General features: G+C 40.5%; 1 protein-coding gene across 1 annotated transcript in view; it reads right to left on the reverse strand.

Moving 5' to 3' along the window:
* LOC116992297 (Down syndrome cell adhesion molecule homolog) overlaps nt 1–19,270 on the reverse strand; it is an 82,945-nt gene that overhangs the window by 41,807 nt on the left and 21,868 nt on the right. The window contains exons 7-8 of the mRNA XM_033051752.1: nt 11,653–11,931; nt 1,349–1,468 (exon numbers count right to left, since the gene is read on the reverse strand). Coding sequence (XP_032907643.1) covers nt 1,349–1,468; nt 11,653–11,931 — 399 coding nt within the window. The remainder of the gene's footprint in view (nt 1–1,348; nt 1,469–11,652; nt 11,932–19,270) is intronic.

Here is a 19,270-nt window from a genome sequence, read left to right on the forward strand (position 1 = left end):
CCACTTTTCTTTTTGTCTTTTTTTTCTTTAACAAGCCATTTTTTAATCATTTAGTTGGAATGCACATTTGTGCTTTACTAACTGTAGATTCCTGCCATTGATTGCCCACTCACTTCCTGTGTTTCTTCACATGAAAAATTATGGGAACAATTTAGTGTTCAAAGAAAGGAAAGGACTGATGCTCCTAAGGACAGCTGATGGAAAAATTGGAAAATTTTTGCACAGCAGTTTGCAAAGTTTTCTCAATCCTCACACACATTTTTGCTGCTATTCCTGAGCAGGAGAGAGTCTTATCCTAAACATCTGCATGGATGAGTCTGAAAGGGGACTTTTCCAACTATTCTATCTTTCCAAGATGGGTTATTTATCTACTCACAGTTAATTACAACTCATCCTTCAGCACACAAATAGAAAAAAAACAGAATTACCTCTTTGTGCTCTATATTCAGAATGAAAATCCCACATACCACTGAGATTAATGGAATTTAGAACTCTGCACTCTTCTTGCAACAAACCATAATTTATCAATTAGAGCACAAATAGCCTTTAACATGAACTCTTCTCTCATCCTTTTTTCTTCAAATACAATTTGGACTTAGATCCTAAGAAAACCAAAAATGATATGGAGCATTACCTAAAGATTTCTCCTCAACAGCACCTTGTTTGGTTTTTTAAGGAGTTAACTCTTTTAGATTGGGTACAGAATTTGCAGAATGTGGTTTTTTGCTAAAAACTACCAGAAGACAACAGGCCAGAAGATACAATCTATCAGGCAGCACATTTTAACTAAAAAGCAGACAATTTGCTGTGGTTATTGAGGGTCAAGTGGGGCCACTTTTAATGCTCTGTTACACAAGGGGAAAATGTTAAAGCATTATGTAAAGCTCACACTGAATTACTGCTTATGTTAATGCTACCTGACCTTCCTTCCTTTGCTGAAATGATGTGATTGGCCATGTTATCATGAATTTTGAAGAGTGGGGGTAAAAATCAGCCAAATGCTGCCAGTGAACCTCGTGCTGAGGTTGTTTCTATTAAAATTGTGTCTCTTCTCTCCCAGCCATCCCTTTCATCCCTTGCCTGCTGAGTCCACAGCTGACACAGGCTCACAGGCACAGCCAGGACATCTCCAGGGCAGAGCAAAATTCCATCCAGCTCAGCCTGGTGTGGGACAGTGGCCAGCAGGAGATGGGAGGTGATTTATGAGGAATAAAACACGACTGGTGTGCCCCTTATTGGACCCCACTGCTCCCTGGCAACTTGGAGATTTAAACAGCAACCTTAGGGTGAGTGGGGTGTTATTAATGCAGAATTAGCCTGTCCCCAGTGGTCACCACAGGAATCCTACCTTTGGAGTACTTCCAGACGATGGTGGGGACGGGATAACCCTCGGCAGAGCAGTTGAGGATGACGGCTTTTCCATAGATCCCGTCCTGGTCGCTGGGCTGGACCACAAACCTGGGGGGCACTGTGGGAAGGGAGCAAAGGGAGACATCAGAATTATTGCCAATTTATTGCTAATTTATTTGGTATCTCAAAATGCCAGAGCAGTCACATACAGAGTTGTAACATTTCACAGCGAAAAGCAAAAATTATAACTGATTTTTTTTCTGATCCAGTAACACACTAAGGTTGGTTTTAGCAGATAATTCACTTTCTGTACAAAGTCTTGATGTATTTCTTGCCAGGCATGATAAAATCACTGGTCTTTACAGGACACAAAAATAAGTTTATATGATCTCTCCACGGGAAAAGTTAAAAACGGAGTAATAGATAAATCATATTATTGTAGACAGGAAATAAATGCTTTCTACCAAAGGTAGGTTTGTCAGATGTCTAAGAACAATTGAATTTTTCCATTTGCTTTTTATAACAGTGAGTTAGCAAGCTTTAGGAAAAAAAGAATTAAATTCTTTGATACAAATAACCATAACAAATAATGCTCTCATTAGCAATCAAATCATATTAACATGAGGGTGTTTGAGCCACAACTTCTGACGGGACTTTGCTTTCCAACCAGCCAGAGAGAGGCTCAACACAATTTGCATGCATTAAGTTGATAAGAAATCTTATTTCAGTGCATCAGTGTGCACATATTGTTAAACTTATCCCAAAGTAGCATAAAACCACAGCAGTGAGTCTTCCACATGTACCTATTTATACATAAATAAAATAAGAGCTGCTTATCTGAAGGAAAAGCTCTACATGTTCCAAATACAGACACACAGTGAAGAAAACAGCTTGTATCAAAAATTTGACATGTGACAATGTTAGGTCCAAAAATTTGGTATGCAAGCCTGATTCTAAATGTCAAAATCTCGGTAAAACCTACACATCTGACAAAATTATGAAAAAGAAGCTGAAAGTTGTAAAAATTGTGGAAAATCCAACAAAAAAATTGAATATTAGTGTTTAATGGTTGTAGTAAGGTCACTTAAGGTCACATAATTTGTTGACCTCTTGTTCTTTGGTTCAGAACATCACAGTGTAAATATCCAAGGAAAAGAGAAGTAAATTAATTGTGGTTTTTATTCTGCATGTTTTTCATTTTGCCATTTCTCACAGGGCCACAGAGAGTGACTGAACATGTGACAGACTTTTTTCTTCTCAAATAATTTTTTTTTTAAAACTTGAGTTCAGCAACACACTGAGATCTCATGCAGCACAAGAGAAATCCTAATAGTTCCTTGCTCTCCTCATCCCACTGCAAAATTTGAAGCCTCATTCAAATTTGAAGATTCTCCAGCTCCAGGCAGTGCTGAATTTTTCTGAAGGCTGGCAAAATCTAAACAAAGGACCCAATCATCCATCCTTACTCTGATCCTCTCCAGAAATGCTAGAAATTAGAAAAGGAATTCTGGCAGAAGATTGTAGCACAAGAAAACACAAGGGAGAATGAGAGGGACCCTCAGAACTGTAAATATTTTCCCTGGGGTCTGAAATAGATATTAATGCCCATAAATATGGGACTAATTATCCATCGAGAAAATCTGCAGCAGAAACACAGCAGAAGCACCAATGCTCTAATATCTGACCTTCGAGTTTTTTCCAGTATAAACACTCTCATTATTCATGCAAATCTTAGCTCTCATTGTGCCACAGTGCCCCGAGTTTTCCTTAAGGGGAAATGGGAGCTGCCAGTGTTGGTGTGGGCAGGACAGCTCAGAGCTGAAGGTCTGTGGAAATTCTCTCTGCAGGTTCAGAGACCCCTCCTCACAGCAGCCTGAGCCTTCCTTCACCATCCAGACTCCCCTCCAGCTTTCTCTTTCCACATTCGTGGGTAGAGCTGCTTTTAAAAAAGGACAACAGTCCTCTGGAGGGCAAATAATCCCCCTAACTGGAGCTTTTCCTCACTGAATCCTAAATGCAAAGCGGTTTATTGCCTACCTACAGAATGTGAGAACCCAGGACATCCCTCTGGGTGCCCTGGATGGTTTGAGACCCTGGCAGGAGGCTCAGGAACCTGGGCACAGTGCCCAAAACCCCTGTGCCTTTGATTTCTCTCCCTGGGAAAAATTACCACCCTTACATGAAGAAAAAAAGTCACAAAAAATAAGCAGAGTATAAGTTAGATTGTTACAAAGTGAAAAAGTAGGTTTTTAAGATTGTTTATAATAATGGTCTGGGGTCAGGATGGAGGAATCTGGGCATGTTCTGTCCTTCTTTCTCCTTCCCAGCATCCATCTTTTGGGTGATGTTGGCACTTTTAGATTGGTTTGGAGCAGAACCAGACTGTACAATATAGTGATAGGCACTGGAAGATAATTGTAAATAATGTTTATGTAGTTTATAGTATAAAAAGATAATCCCACCCCAGGGTGGGCAGTGTGCCTGGGGCTGAGCTGCTGAACAGACCTGGGCTGGGCAGGGAAAGAACTTTAAATGAGATAAAATAAACAACTCTGGAAACAACAGAAGAGTCTCCTGACTTTCTCTGGTGCTTGGGCTGGGACACAGAGACTCTAAAACAACACAGGTGTCAGCTCAGGCTCCAAAGTCACCACCAGCCACAATAGAAAAGCTGTTTGGAACACGACTACAAGAAACAGAAGGAACCAGCAGTGTTGGAGGCAAGAGATACCTCTGTACTAGAGAATAACTTACTGCTGACAAACACCTTGGCTTTCCAAGGCTGGCAGACATTTATTGTAGGTTATGGTAATTCACAACAGGTGAACATCCAACATGAAATCCCAGCAGCAACAGCTCTGGGCAATCACCCATCCTGTTCTAATTATCTGCTCAGAGAAGACATTTGCTTCAGTAGCTCCCTTCTCACTGTCCTGTTTGTTTCATCCCCAAACACACAATGGGGTATTTTCCAAGGCAGGTGAAAAGCACAGCTAGTTGCACAAATAGATTTGATTTTGTACGACTTGGCATCAGCTTGTTTCACCTCAGTAACTGTGAGTAAATTTGTGTTTGCAGCTTCTGAAAAATAAATTACAAGCTGCTTATCCATAAAGAGGGATAAAAACCAACACAAAACATGAATCCACCATTTTTGCAGGTGAATGATTACAAAAGATGCAATGGAGTGACTGATAATTACTGTCCTACTCTACCACTGAAGAGTGTGAAGAACAGAATGTCTTTTAAAATCTGCCTTCCAATACAAAATTTCTGTAATTTGTTTTATTTCCCTTTTCTCTGAAAAACTTTTTTTAATATTCTTCATTTGTTATGGATGATACTGGCAAGAAATGCTGAATTTTCAGGAAATTGTTTTATTAAATGAGCAGGCATATGCACAGTCTTGGGAAAAGTTAAGCAAGACTGCTTAGTATGGAATAAATGCAATCAGTCTTTAAAATACTATTTGCATTAAAGTAATCTGCTAAAACACACTTTTTGTGTAATCCCATTGGGGACAAATAGAAAATAAAATAAAAAGGAAGGATGCCAAGTGGAAATATTCTTTGGGTTTTTCTATGAAAATTCTGCCACATTCTTCCACATCTTTTAAGAACTCACAGAGATATCCATGATGTGTTGTGCCCTTAACACTGACAAGCTCTGAACAAGTCTTTTCATCACAATGATATCACTGTATTTTGGATATATATAAAACCTAAGTTTTTGCTCAGATATTCTTGATATTCTCAATTCTAATTATTACTTTCAGTAGAGAACAACGCTAGAATGGTAACTGCAGGAATTAAATTTTTTTCTGTAGCTCCAGGACCAGGTGTATCATTAGAAATCAGAGAATTTCTGTCTTTGGATCCATAAACAAAACTAACTTGGAAAAACTCAGCCCCCAGCCAGTAATAGAAGCAGTTTCTATTTCAGTAAAGCTTTGGCCATCCTTTAGGACTGGTTGTAAAAATGCCAACTGCTGCTCTGGTTTTGAAGACAAAAACCCTTGCCACTTAGTCTTAAGACTGCCAATTGTAAGCTGAAGAGATGCTACAACAAAATAAATTACTCATTCAATGACCTTTCAATTGTTTCTGTATTGCTGTCTAGGTAAAGCCACGGGATTTTTCTTCTTCTATAAACGATGAAAAAGCAAACAGAGCAGACATTTACATTTTTCTTCCTCCTTGCTCGTTTGCTTCTCAATTTTATTTCAATTTAATAACTTGTTCTGGGCTATGTGCTGCCATAGTTCAAAACACAATGTTGTTAAACACTTGTTCTAGATTTTTATACTTAGATTTAGATGATAAACCTACATTCACTTTTTCATTATCTTTCAGGAGATCATTTAGCTGTTAAAGAAAATATGTCTAGCAAGAATTTAACCAAGGCAATTTGTCTGATATGTTTGAGTTAATTAAAAAAGTAAACAAGTAGTTCCTCCTCTCTTTTTAGCTGCAAATGTGTGAGACTCCTCTACTCCTTCAGAAGTGAAGCTCTCTGAAATTCTCATGATAAAAGTTCCACTTTTATCATCATCCTCCTTGACTCAGCAGCACAGTTCCTTGAGCCTGCAAAGGAGGGCATTTAAAATTGCTCTAACAGTGAGTTTCTGGTAGTCTCTCATTTAATGCAGCCCACAGGTGTGTGATGAGAAATGAGCTGTTGACTTGTTTAGAGTGAGAGCCATAAGTTGACAGATGCCAACTCTTTAATGGCTGAACTCAAAGGAGTTAAAAGGTTAAAAAACAAAGGTTAAAAGGAGTTAAAATACCTTAAAAAGGTACTTTCAGTCAATATTATGATTAGTAGTCTCAGGCTCTCACTGGGTGAAAGCAAAGGATGAAGCAATCAGAATAGGGTTCAGCACCCTCAAATCCTTCTCCCAGGGCTGCTCCATCTTTTCCTCCTGTCTTGGGTTACAATACAGAGTGTGATAAAAGGTATCTATTCTATCACCATCTGTTGAGGGTGGGGCAGTGATCCTGATCTCCCTGGGAGATATTCTGCTAATGGGCCATCCATTGAAACCAGGCAGGGCAGTGTTCTTTATCTTTTCACAACCCATCCTTCCTCCAGCCAGTCATTTTCTGCTCATGGCCATTGAGTCCCACTGTGGCACTGATAAAATTACTGCATCCCATTGGGAGTTGCTCCAGCCAGGGGGAAGAGCCCAACATTTCTCACCAAGATAAAAACAGAGGTTTTGGGACACTAAGGGAGCCCCTTTCTCCACTGGACTCCAGAGGAAAACCGGATTTCTCCACATCCCCACTGGAACTCCGCAGGGAAACTGCACTTTGTACAGGAGCACTGCTTCAACTGAATCACATCTGTCACTGCAGGAGGATGCAGCCACCATGGGATGGGACTGCTGCCAACACCCTGCCTGACGGGTGTCAGGTTGTACTCTGACTGTGTCAGGGTTTGGGGTTTGTTTCTTTGTAGTACTGTATTTCTATTTTAATTTCCCTAGTAAAGAACTGTTATTCCTAATTCCCATATCTTTGCCTGAGAGCCCCTTGATTTCAAAATTATAATAATTTGGAGGGAGGGGGTTTACATTCTCCATTTCAAAGAGAGGCTCCTGCCATTCTTAGCAGACACCTGTCCTCCAAACTAGGACAGCTCCCCAGCCTGGACTGATTTTGGGGATTGCCCTGGCCCAGCTGCACTCTCTGTTTAACCTCATGAGATCCCCACGGTCCCACATCCTTTCCCCGATTTAAATTTGCTCTGTGTAAGTGCAAGAATCCCCTCTGACTGTGCCAAGGACCAGGTGCCAAACTCACACATTTCTTCCCGGGCTTCCAATCCACACAAGCACTTCTGGCTGCCAGGTACAGTGATCAGTGAATCACTCTGGAGAGCAATTCTGGGGGCTCCTAACACGAGCTCCTCTGGTGGGCTACTGGGCTGAGTTAAGAAATAATCGATGACACGGGCCCAGGATGCAGTGTTTCATTTTTACATGGAATATTTGTACTTCACATTTAGATCAAACTGTCAAAATGATGGAGGAAATTTAATCAGCCAAAGCAACCACTGATGTATTAATGAATGAGATCATTAAACACTGTACTTTAGCAAAGATGAACAGTTATTAAATTTGGTCATCGGACCTAAGGGGTCGATTTAGCTGGTTTAGTGAAACCATTTGCTCTGTAGTTCAAGAAAAAAGATGTACTTTTGCAAAATGAGACTGTGCCTAGTGGTTTGTGTTGGTCAGGTTTGTCAAATGAATACATTAAATAAGTGAATCTTTTAGGAGTCATCTTCAAAGCCACAATGTAAACACCAGCAAAGAAAGTAAATGAGTTTTGATGTCACCTCTGACTTTAAATCTTCCTTCCCTGCTTTTCTGTCCCAAGTTGCTTTTGCTGCATCACCCCAACACTACCACCAAACATCACAAAAAAGGTGGAAACTCTCTTACTGTCTGGAAAATTCAGGGACTCCTCATTGGGTACCTACCATCTAATTACATTCATCACTCCTGGCAAGTGCAAAATGAAAACACATCTAATACACTAAATCCATTATTAGGTATCTAAAGACCTTATCTCAATTTTAACTTATGATGTGTTCACTAACAGCATATATAAAATCATGATTTATGCATCCACTGCTATCTTTGAATTCCCTTTTCTGGTAGTATCAGAAAAATTTTGAACTCATAATACATTTATCAGATTTTTCTTTTCAGTTACCCATTAGAATTCTTTTCACTGCTTTTTATTTCATGAGCACTTCATTTTAGGAAACTCTGCAGAAATGAATAACACATGATAAAGTGCATATAGATTTTTAATCACTCTTTGACGACAGCCTTAATGAGTAAAGTCTTGATTAATTCCTCATGATGATTTAAGTAGTTGACAGAGAAGATATTTTCCTCATTTCTATCTATGGCTCTCATGACAGGATCTTATCCTTTCCTTTTTCTGATTAGCATGACTAGCAAACCAAGAGTGTTCCAATAAATACATAATAATAACATTAACAATAACAATAATAAAAATTTATGAGGTTTTGAGAAGCTCTTCTAGCTGACTAATTTTTAATGCATTTTCAGAAGATCTGCAGATCTGGATCTATCAGAGCCTAAGATTGTGAGAAGGAAAGCTCTGTTCTCACCTTCACTTCCTACTGAGCTTTCAAAAGATATTCCATAAAACTGGGACTAATCAAGCCTGCTTTTCTGTGGATTTGTCCTGTGTTATGAGGAGAGATCCAAGCTGGAACAATTCTGGTGTTGGCAGAGGGTTTTGCCTGTTTAGATTCCCTGGTATTACACTCTATGTTTCTCATCAATCACCACTTAATATGAAGTTTGCAGAGCTCAGCTCCACTGGAGGGGTTTTCCCCTCTTCCAGTTAGTCCAAAATTAGCCAATAATTTATGGAGAGAAGCACAGATCTATGTGAGCTGACAGAAGATATTGAGGAGAAAGTATCTGAAGATGTAAAGATGATGATTTTGTATTTGTGTGTGGAATCTGCAGAAGTTTGTGTGTTCAGTAATAATTCAAATGAAGCAATGAGCAGTTGGCCTGTGTTTCTTCATTCACCTTAGGAATGTCTTGTCTTTAGATTCTACCTTTAGTCCTACCCAAAAAATGGTGTGGATTCCCATTTAGTTTTGAAACACTGGCCTACACTGTTTTAATTTCTACTTTTGGAATGAATACAACGATACTCTAGATAAGAAAAAAGGAATTGTGTGGGTAACAGTCATATTTCACTTAATTTTCCTTTCCCATTCACTGTCTGCTCTCATATCAAAATGCACAGTGTGCACATAAATAAGATTTTCCCAGAACACATCTCCCAGCATTTAGGATAGCCAACATCTAAGTTTAAAGCACACTGCTGAGAAACCCTCAAAAATGGGGATTAGAAACAAGAAGAGTTAAAGCACCACTTCTTCTCCCTGTATTTGGAGACAAACCAGTTAGATTATTTAGAAAAACAAAATGTTTCAGTTATACAGCACCTATGAACAAAAAGATGAGGAGGGATCAGAAAGCCTGGAGAATAAACAGGCATCAGGAAAACAAGTCTTGATTGAAATGTGGACAGGTTGGGTTGGATGCAGAGGAGGAGTGATCACAATGATTCTTTGGGGGCTCTTTGAGTTCTGACCTCTGTGGAATGAAGCAGTTCAGTATGAGGGAAAGAGGTCAGGGTAGAGTTTTGGCAGAGAATTCAGGTCAGACACGATATTGTATTTTCTCCTTTTCCTCTGAGTGAGAGCTCTTATCTTAGATGCACATCCAAAACTGATTAAAACATTATCACTTAAAGTGACAGTGAGAGAGAGGAGAGAAGAGAGGATTCAAGGAGACTCTGCAGAGCATTACATGAGCAGAACAATAGGCAAAGAGAGAACATGATGTAGCCTTCCTAAAAAATTGCAGGATCCAGAATTGCCCTCCAAGCCCTTGGGTATAAGGGAGTGGAAAGCTCCTCTCTATCATGCCCATGGATTTATGAAGACAGAGCCCTCCCCAGGAGGTGTAATTAGAGCAGAAAGAATATGAGGTGAAAATGGAAGTGTTGGGTGAGGGACAGGTGAAGGGGTCCCCAAAACTCCTCTGCTGGACAAGAAGGCAAAAGTGATGAATGCCTGAAAAGGCAGAAAGAGGCAGATGTGTCCTGGGAATAGAGGTCAGGGGAGGAATTACCCACGGACAGAAGGAGACAGGGAAAAGTGCAGTTCAGGCAAAACCAGGAGAAGTGAGGGCATGGCAGGGCTTGTCCCCACCAGTGGGGACAGGGCAGAAATCCCTGCAGAAAGCAGGAATGCCTTCACTCATGGTCTCAGTGCTGGTGAGGACAGACAGTGGTGGCAGAGATCCTGTTCTCAGATGGTAAAACCATCCTGGCTATGAGAAATGCCCAGAGGAACCCACACAGGACTGCTGCAGATTTATTCCCATCACCTCCAGAGCTGAATTACAGCTGAAAATCAGGAAAAATCCCAGCTGGTTTTAGGTGCAGAATTTCTGAGTATGGCAGACACAGACAGTGATGTGAGGTTTTCAACATTCCCTTCTCCAGCAAAAGAGGAGGTGAGGAAAATCTCTCATTATTGAAGTGAGGAATAGGGTTAAAATCTAGCAGAAAAGCTTAGAAAGGAATAATTAAATGCATGTAGTTAATTAGACTACTTCATTTAAGTATTATTAAATAAATAAGGAAAGTAATAGACACCTGTACTGAATAATCTTAAGCAGTATTAAAATCAGTAAAATTTTAAAAAATGAAATATTTATATCAAAATTAGTGGAAAAATAATAGATTTGTTTACTACTGAGTTTTGGGAACTCAGTAGTATTAAAAAATAAGCATATTGGAAAAACAGGGAATAATTCCTTAAGGATAGCATCAGGACACTGGGAACATTTGACTTAAAAGAGTTCTCCAGAATTTAGGGTGGGAAAAAAAGCCTGGGAAAGATTGCAAAAGCCCCATTAAGATTGTAAGGTTTATCTTGTTGAACTTACAGGAGCGAAAATAAAATGTAGCAATGTGCAGCAGGCAGAAATCACTGAGGTTCCTTGTAGGATTTTTCTTTCTCCGAGAAGCCCAGTGGCTTGGTAGCAAGAAGAAGATGGTGGAAAGGGAAGAGTCTGACTGAGTTTTTAAAAATAAAAATTTGAAACACTTTGAAACACTCCTAGAAAGAGTGCTTCTGTTGAAGTTGTGCACAGCAAGTTTGGAAATACATCACAAGGAATAATTTCTAGATAATTTGGCTAAGGTGTGATTAGAAAGGTTTCTTCCACATAAAATATCTGCTTACTGGATGTATATTCACATCTATTCCAAGGCAAAATGTTGTGAAGTCATAATGAGTGCATGAATCCTGCTAATTGCATGATAAGCACAAACCAGGAAAAGAAGGTAACAGCAGAGAGTCCTTTCCCTACAAAGTCAACATCAATGGATTTTTTACTGACATAATGTTGTAGGACAAAGGGTCTAAATAAAAAAATTGGGTATAATCAGACTAAAGCAATAGCAGAGAATAAATTGATCCCATTTCAAAGGCTTGATCCCAATCACAAAATTTTCACCCCATACACTCCATGGTTTTTTGGTAGTTTCAAGATTTTTAAATAAGAAAATCACTTGACTTTCTGTGCCTCATTGCTCTCTGTGCTCTCTGCCCCAGAGACAGGGATTACCACATCCCCCTCTTTTTCACACTTCCCATCAAACAGATCACAGAACACCAACGAGCCCCGCTTAATTGGCGCCCATCAAAGTAATTACACCTCCTTACCTCTGACGATTAATTGGCTCTGGTGCTCCACAGCTGCCGCATCATTCCTGGCTATGCAGGTGTAATTCCCGTTGTGCATCAGGGAGAGGTTGGAGATCCTCAGGGAGCTGGTGAAGTCGATGTTGTCGATGGTGACGCCCAGGCTGGCGGGGATGGGGCGCCCGTCCTTCTGCCAGGTGATGGTGATGGGCAGGTCCCCCGAGACCACCACGCAGGGGATGAACACCCTCTGCCCGATGGAGAAACGAGGGAACTCGAAAGGCTGGATGAAAGGAGGGACTGGAAGGAGAGAGAGAAAGAAGGGGTTGTTGAAGCCTTGTTTCTGGGAATAAAATAACGGGGCAGGTGCACAGCGTGGGATTGATAACTTTAGATTTCAGCTTTTGTGGGATTGATAACTTTGGATTTTAGCTTTCATGGGATTGATAACTTTGGATTTTAGCTTTTTTATTTCTCATGTATCTGTAATCTTGCAATTCTTTAGTGTGTAACTCTAAACTCCATACAGAGTGTTGGTTGTTGCTTTCCCATTTTGGTCAGACAACACAATGCCTCTCCAGGCTGGGAATCAAGGACACTTCACTGTAAACAAATGTAAACAAAAGTGAATTGAGGGGGACCAAACTGGGGGTAAATTACTTCATTACCTGAAGCTGGAGGATTAACCCTGAATATGAAAATGGACCAAACTTATAAAAGTGTGAAAACCCATTACCCATCACCCATTGTGGGTGTAACCCAGGTAGAACTTCATCTGTCCAAAATGTATCTGTAGGCCCTTCAATAAATATAACTGCTTTTTATTCCCTTTATTTTGTCTCACTTCTGCTTTCAGGTAGTCCCAACAAGGCATCAGGACATGCAGAATCTACACCTCTGACAGCCATAAAGCATTGTTTAGCAGGAAAAAAAATCACATTTTTAAAAACACTTTGTCATTTCTTGGCCACCCAATGCATAGGCAGAGATGACAACCAGGGGAAGTCCTGGCTTCTAGAGACACCTGACCTCACTGGCAAGAGGATCAAGCAGCTTTTCCAGAAACCACAGAGGCCAGCTCCAGCCTCTCCAGAGCTGCCAACAGTGACATTGCCAGGAAGAGCAATTTCAGGGTCTTTCAGCGGCTTTCAGGATCTGGTGTAAGGGCTTTGCTTAAAGGCCATGGAATAGACCTGGAAGAAGCTCCAGCTTTGCTTCTGGGATGTGATAAAAGGGAGTGGGAGCTTCCTTAACTGCCTCTAGCACTTATTTCTTAATGTTTCCATTCACAATTCTCATTAAGATTGCAGGAAGGGGAAGGTATGTACGGTACTTGTAGGACAGCAAATTAAGGTAAAACTGGTTTCTAATCCGAGGGGTAGTACAAGGTGTGAATGTTCAAGTTGGCATTTAATTCCTGCTGAGCATATTTGGCCTGAAATACATTTTTTCTTTCCTTTTCTATTTTCCCCATATTATTCTCTGGCTGAACCAAAAAACATGAAGGCAATTACCCTATTTTCTACCAAAGTAAAGAATTCTACTTCTTAAAATTTTTTTCAGGTATTTTTAATAAAAACGAATGAAACAGTCAGTTAGATTAAATAAACATGGAATAAATAAATAAATAAATTTTCTTTGGGTTGTGGTTGGAATGTTTACTAAAAAATTGGTAAATTGAGATTCAAATACTTGTCCAGATGAAGGAATCAAAGACTTCTGCCCTTCTCAGGGGACCATTCAAACAACCAGGGTGTTGATCTCAGGTTTTTATCAATCACTCCTGAAAGGGCTGCACAACCGACTTTGCAAGCTGTACTCAAACACTGATTTATCAAAAGACAAGGTTCTGAGAGGTTATGTACCTCAGATATAGAAGTGCATTTTTCTATTGTCTGGGAGATCATTTACACATAATCTGTACTACGTTTGAACAGGAAAGATGGAAGGATACAGAGAGCAGAACATTTATAGTGATCGATATGTTTGGACTCCAGAAGAAAATGGAGTTGGTGGCTTTATCTAATTGCATTTCTTTTGTCCTTTTTCCCTTCAGAAACTCTAAGGTTGTGGTTTCCCCAGAATTGAAGCAGAAAAAAAATGTCTCAAGTGGTTGCAGTGCATGCACATGGACTTATCCAGCAGCATTTTCCCTCCTCTGCCATGTCCTGTTTCTGGGATGCAGGGACAAGTGTTGGTGACCACTGTGTCAGCTCCAAGCATTTCCTTTGATCCATGTGTTGGGTCATCCATTAGGAGTAAGAAAGTTCATCAAGCACGGCCAGAAGGTCAAGGGAGGGGGTTCAGGGGGTTCTGTCCCCCTGTGCCCTGCTCAGGTGTGACCCCACCTGGATCCTGCCCCAGCCCTGCCCCAGCCCAGGGAGGAGTTGGAGCTGCTCAGAGAGCCCAGAGGAGCCCCAGGATGAGCAGAGGGATGGAGCAGCTCTGCTGGGAGGAAAGGCTGGCACAGCTGGGATTGTTCAGCCTGCACAGGAGAAGCTTTGGGCTGAGCTCAGGGTGGCCTTGCAGGGCCTGAAGGAGCTGCAGGAAACCTGGAGAGAGACAATTCCCAAGGGCTGCAGGGACAGCACACAGGGAATGGCTTCACTGTGGGGTTGGATGGGATCTTGGGAATCAGGAATTGTTCCCTAGGAGGGGCTGGGATGGAATTGCCAGAGCAGTTGTGGCTACCCCTGGATCCCTGGAATGTTCAGTTCCAGGTTGGACATTGGGACAGTGGGAGGTGTCCCTGCCATGGCAGGGGTGGCACTGGATGATCTTTAAGGTCCCTTCTAACCCAAACCATCCTGTGATCTATAATTCCATGATTACAGGCCCCCCAAAGGACTGAGGCCTTGTTCCAAGCCGTGTTCAGATGCTTGTGCTCATTCACCTCACAGTGCAAGAGGTGACACACAAATACACAAATACACAAACACACAAATACACAAATTTGGTGTTAACTCCACAGTTTCCAGCACAGCCACGGTGCCATTTGATGAGGGGAAGTGATGACCATGCTCAGCTGCCACAGAGAGGTGACTTCAGGGACAGGACAACACAATTCATCCTCTCAGGCCTTCACTGGCTTTTCCCAAGAGTGTCCCACTGTCTGGGTTTGGGAAAAGTGCCACTGCCATCCATTTTCCTCACAGCCTGTAAGATTTTTTTCCTGGCTCTCATCTCTCTAATTGCTAAAACCTGTCCTTTGGCATTCTGCAAATCTGGTAGATCAAGCATGGAGAAAAAAGAAACTTGGTAGAAATTACTGTATTTATTTGAACTTTGAGCACTGCTTGTTCACTTGGGGACTTTTGCTGTCACAAAGTGAGGGAAAATATCTGCAGCTTCTTGGAATTGCCTTAGCCCAGCTAATTTATTCACATGAGAGATCTCAGATTCTTTGTACATCAGCAGAAAAAATTTCTCTTAGCATTTATTGACAAGCAGCTCATATTATGAATGGGAATGAGAAATTAACTGAATGTATCTTTCAAAAGGTTTTGCCATAAATTTTCCCCTTGATGAGTGTAAATACCTGCTAAATGCCAAGTCCTCCCTTTACTGTGGTGCCCAGCACATTTCTGCCCAAGCCTGTCTCAGACATCATTACTGAAAAATATGCTAAAATTCACAACAGGGTGGAAAATTACTTCTGCATTTTCTGCTGACTGTGTAACAAATTTGAGCCAATCTTTCACAGACAAAATGATATCAAAAGTCAGACGAAATATTGCCCAAGGATGCATCTTTACTCTCCATCTCTCTGATGAAGAAAACAGGGAGAAAGATCATTAGGTGACATTGAAATGTTTTTCAGAAAATATTGATTTGCAAGGCTGCATCTACCAGCTCTAAAATATAAGTAGCAGCCTGCAGAGTATTTCAGAAATTGGCTGAAATATTTTTAGGCAGCACATTTTCCTTCTCCTCAGGTTTTTAAGATACAGAGGAAACCAACATTTCTGCTTCATAAAATATAATTTGTATTCAACCTGCAGCAGCTTGCAGTCCCGACAAGGAGCTTATTTTAAAAGCCAGTGTGTAATTTAAAATCAGTACTTAGAAGAAAGGAAATAGGGTTGTAAAAACTTTGAAGTATTGAAGAATGTTTTTCAGCCATGGTATTCACCAGTCTGAGTTGATAAAGGGAGTTTCTGGTGAGCTATCATAGGAGATAAATTTTCTTCCCGCTCGTTTGAAGAAGCAAATGACCACAAAAAAAGAATCACTTATTGAAAATATATGATGATTTCCAGCAAATAATTTCTGAAATACCAAATTTTCTGTCTCTATCAATATCTGCAGAAAAAAGTTGAGATATATCCTCGATAGAAGGAAATATCAAGCTTGATTAACAAACATGAGGTCTTTTTTGCACACTAAAGCTGTGCTATTGCCAAACAGCACTAAAAAATTAGAGGGGTATACAGTACTTTGAGAGAGAAAATTTACAGTAGGACAGATGTATTTAAAATCTGTTTAAAATACTTCAAGGTGTGTTTATGCATTTTCCTTCCCTATATGTAGCTTTAGTTTGACCATATTTCAGAGCTTGCATTTGATTTTTTTTTTGTGAAATTATGCTATTTTATATATAAGTTGTTCCATCTTAACTGGAGAGAGAAGAGTGTGTACATAGCAGGGGTGTTTCTTTCTCTACCCACAATGTGCAGTAGAGTGAAAATCTGCTTCATGCCACCAAGTGCTGTGTCCTGGGAATGCTTTATTGATGAGAGCTTGAATTAAGTGTCTGTTTAAGAAGAGGGGCATGGGCCAGCCTCATTAGTGCTAATACAGGAAGATTTAAATTATGTTTTCATGCCCTAGCAAGGTCTTCTGTACCTCTGGGGGACTGCTGCAAAGGAGGGCAAGGAGGGCTTCCAGGCTGTCTCCATTAGCAGAGGAACATCCTCAATTTCTTGCCCTCTGTTCCATGGGAGTTTTGCTGGGAGGAGCTGCTGAGATGATTCACTGAGACAGAGCATCCTGCAGATCTCCTGTTTCCTGCAGCAGCCTGCTGAACATGGTGTTCTGCACAGCAAAACTAAAGTCATCCCCTGCTTTATCATTATAAACAGCTCCCTGATGGGTTTTCTTGCAACAGCACTCTTGCAGGGGCTGTGTCTGCAATATAAAATACTTTTGGCAATGAATATTTATGGCTGATGCAAAATCACAACCACTAAGCTATGCAGTCTCTTAGGGCAGCTGTGTGACCCCAGATTTCATGCACTGGGAGTGAAAAAGCCAAAATTATTTTGTCTCTGCTTAAATCCAAGCCATAGTCTAGCAATTTTTAAGTTTTCACACCCCTTTCCTGCCATCCAACACTCACAGGCTCCCTGATGCTGTGATGGGAGCTTCTCCATAAGGAGAGAGCATTTAAAATGTTGTGTAGAAACCAAAAGTGCTTTAAAGTCATGTCTCATCCATCTATGGAACCATCTCCTTTCAGCCTCCTTTATGGGGGGAAAAGTGCAAGCCCTTATCATCCTGAAACACCCTGCAAAGCTGGGATGGTGGGGAGCTCAGTTCCTTGCCCAAGAGGATGCAATTATTATTTATTTGTAAGAGAGAAAACCTTAATTTGAAGGTTAGACAGGAGTATTTTAATGCAACAAGCTGATACCTTCATTGGTAAAGTGCTTCCTAACTAAAGGCCTCACTTTTGGAACCTGCTCCAGAGATGTTCCCTACCTGATCTAAAGTGATCTTTGTCCTCAGGTATCACTGTGAAAAGTCAAGACCAACCAAGTCACTGGAGCCAAAAGATAATTGCCAAAATAAACACAAGAAAAAAGCAGGAACCCACCTTCTTACAAATCTTAGCTAAACAAATCTGCACTGCAAGAGACAGAAGAGGGCCAGCTTTTGATAAACCCACACATAATATACAAATTGTCTTGAACTCCTTAACTGAGGCACTAATTGAAGTATTTAGGCTAATTTCACATTATTTGCCAAATTCACAAATAAATGAATCCATACACAGACAGAAATGGTGTTTGAAAGACAGAAGATACGAGACTGTGCACAAATGCAGGGAGTATGAGTTTAGATTTAAGTGAAAAGTTTTAGATTTGTGCATGCTAATTCCTTGTCATGAATGCTGGGTTAGTGGTGAAACAACTTTAACAGACATTTTTGGGTGGCCATTTCCTGCAGTGTCAGAGGTGAAGTTATTACAGTAGTTATATTAGAAGTGTACTGGTGCAAAGCAAGACACCTTCACATAAAACTTGTGAGACTTTAAAGAATTCAAGTCAGGTATTTTAGTACAAAGCTAACCTTAAGCTGCTGTATGTTAAATGGTAAAAAAAAAAATAAAAATTACACAGACCTGTCAAGAACATTAGCCTGTTTCAAGTCCTATCTGCAGGAATTTCTACAGGACAGACACTCTTGAGACATCCCTATCAAAGTCACATTCCTCTAAATCAGGCTCTGCCACTGCTTGCCCCCCAAAACTACTCCCCATGCCCTTGATGTGACCTGAGAAGAATTCCTAAGTGCATTTTCCAGGATGTTTTGCACGATGGGACATTCCATTCACTCTGACCACACAGCCCTGGTGTGATTCCTGTACTTGACAGCTTCAGTCACTTTGAGAGATCTGAGCAATTCTTCCAAGGAAGTTGTGACAAGTTTGAAGGGATCCAAAGCCATGAAGCGTGGGGGAGTGGAAAAAAGGCAGAGAATGATATAATGAAGGAAATATCTGAAAGAAGTCAAGGCCAGAAGCTTGTTTCTGATTCATTCTATTGGCAAAGTCAGTCAGTAGGACAGATAAGATCTGAGATATGTGCACAAAGCTGAACTCCCACTTGCCATAATCCACACTTCCAGGCTGAAGCCTGCACAGATTAGCAGACTGATTGATGGCAAAATGCACCAAGAACCCTGCAAAGATTTCTAATGATGTTTTTTCCTTTCTGTGCCTGCATATTTTTCACTACCTAAACCAGCTCACCCTGAACTGATTTGCAATGCAAATTTACCAACAGTATTTCAGATATTAGAAAAAGCTAGATACTTCCTAGGAAAGATGAGGAGAATCTATTCAAACAGTTGCAAACATGAAGCTATTTAGAAGTAGCCCCTGTTTGGTTTGCTTGTATTCTAACATGAAACAAGGCTGGTACAATTCCTTTTTGTGGTTCACAACAGGTGAGGGGCTCACTTTATATGCAAGAGCCTTTCTAAATCAATGAAATACATAAGCTCAACAAGATCAGAAACAGTTCTTCTGAACACTACACTTTTTATTTTAATGATGCTGTACCCTTCCCTCTCAGGGGCTTCTTTTTCAATTAATTCCTGTTGGAGAAGTGTGAATAGCAGCAGGCTGTTTACATGAGAATGTGTCCCATGAGACTGATGACAAGAAAATCATCACTTACTACTGATGGCTTTTACTGTAGCTGGGAAAACTATTACTATAAATTGCATAATAAAAAAAATGGAGATAATAACTCACTCCTGTTCTTAAAATGCTCTGAGATCTACTAAAATGCTGTAAAAGAGATGCTGCTATTATTATTTTAACATCTTTCCACTTTAATGTGGGGTTTTTCAATGGAAATATGAAAATTAGAGATAGAGTAGGTAATATAGCCTCCTTCTTGTTTGCCAACAT

The sequence above is a fragment of the Catharus ustulatus genome, chromosome 2 (genome assembly GCF_009819885.2).
Source record: "Catharus ustulatus isolate bCatUst1 chromosome 2, bCatUst1.pri.v2, whole genome shotgun sequence".
In the NCBI taxonomy this organism is placed as follows: Eukaryota; Metazoa; Chordata; class Aves; order Passeriformes; family Turdidae; genus Catharus; species Catharus ustulatus.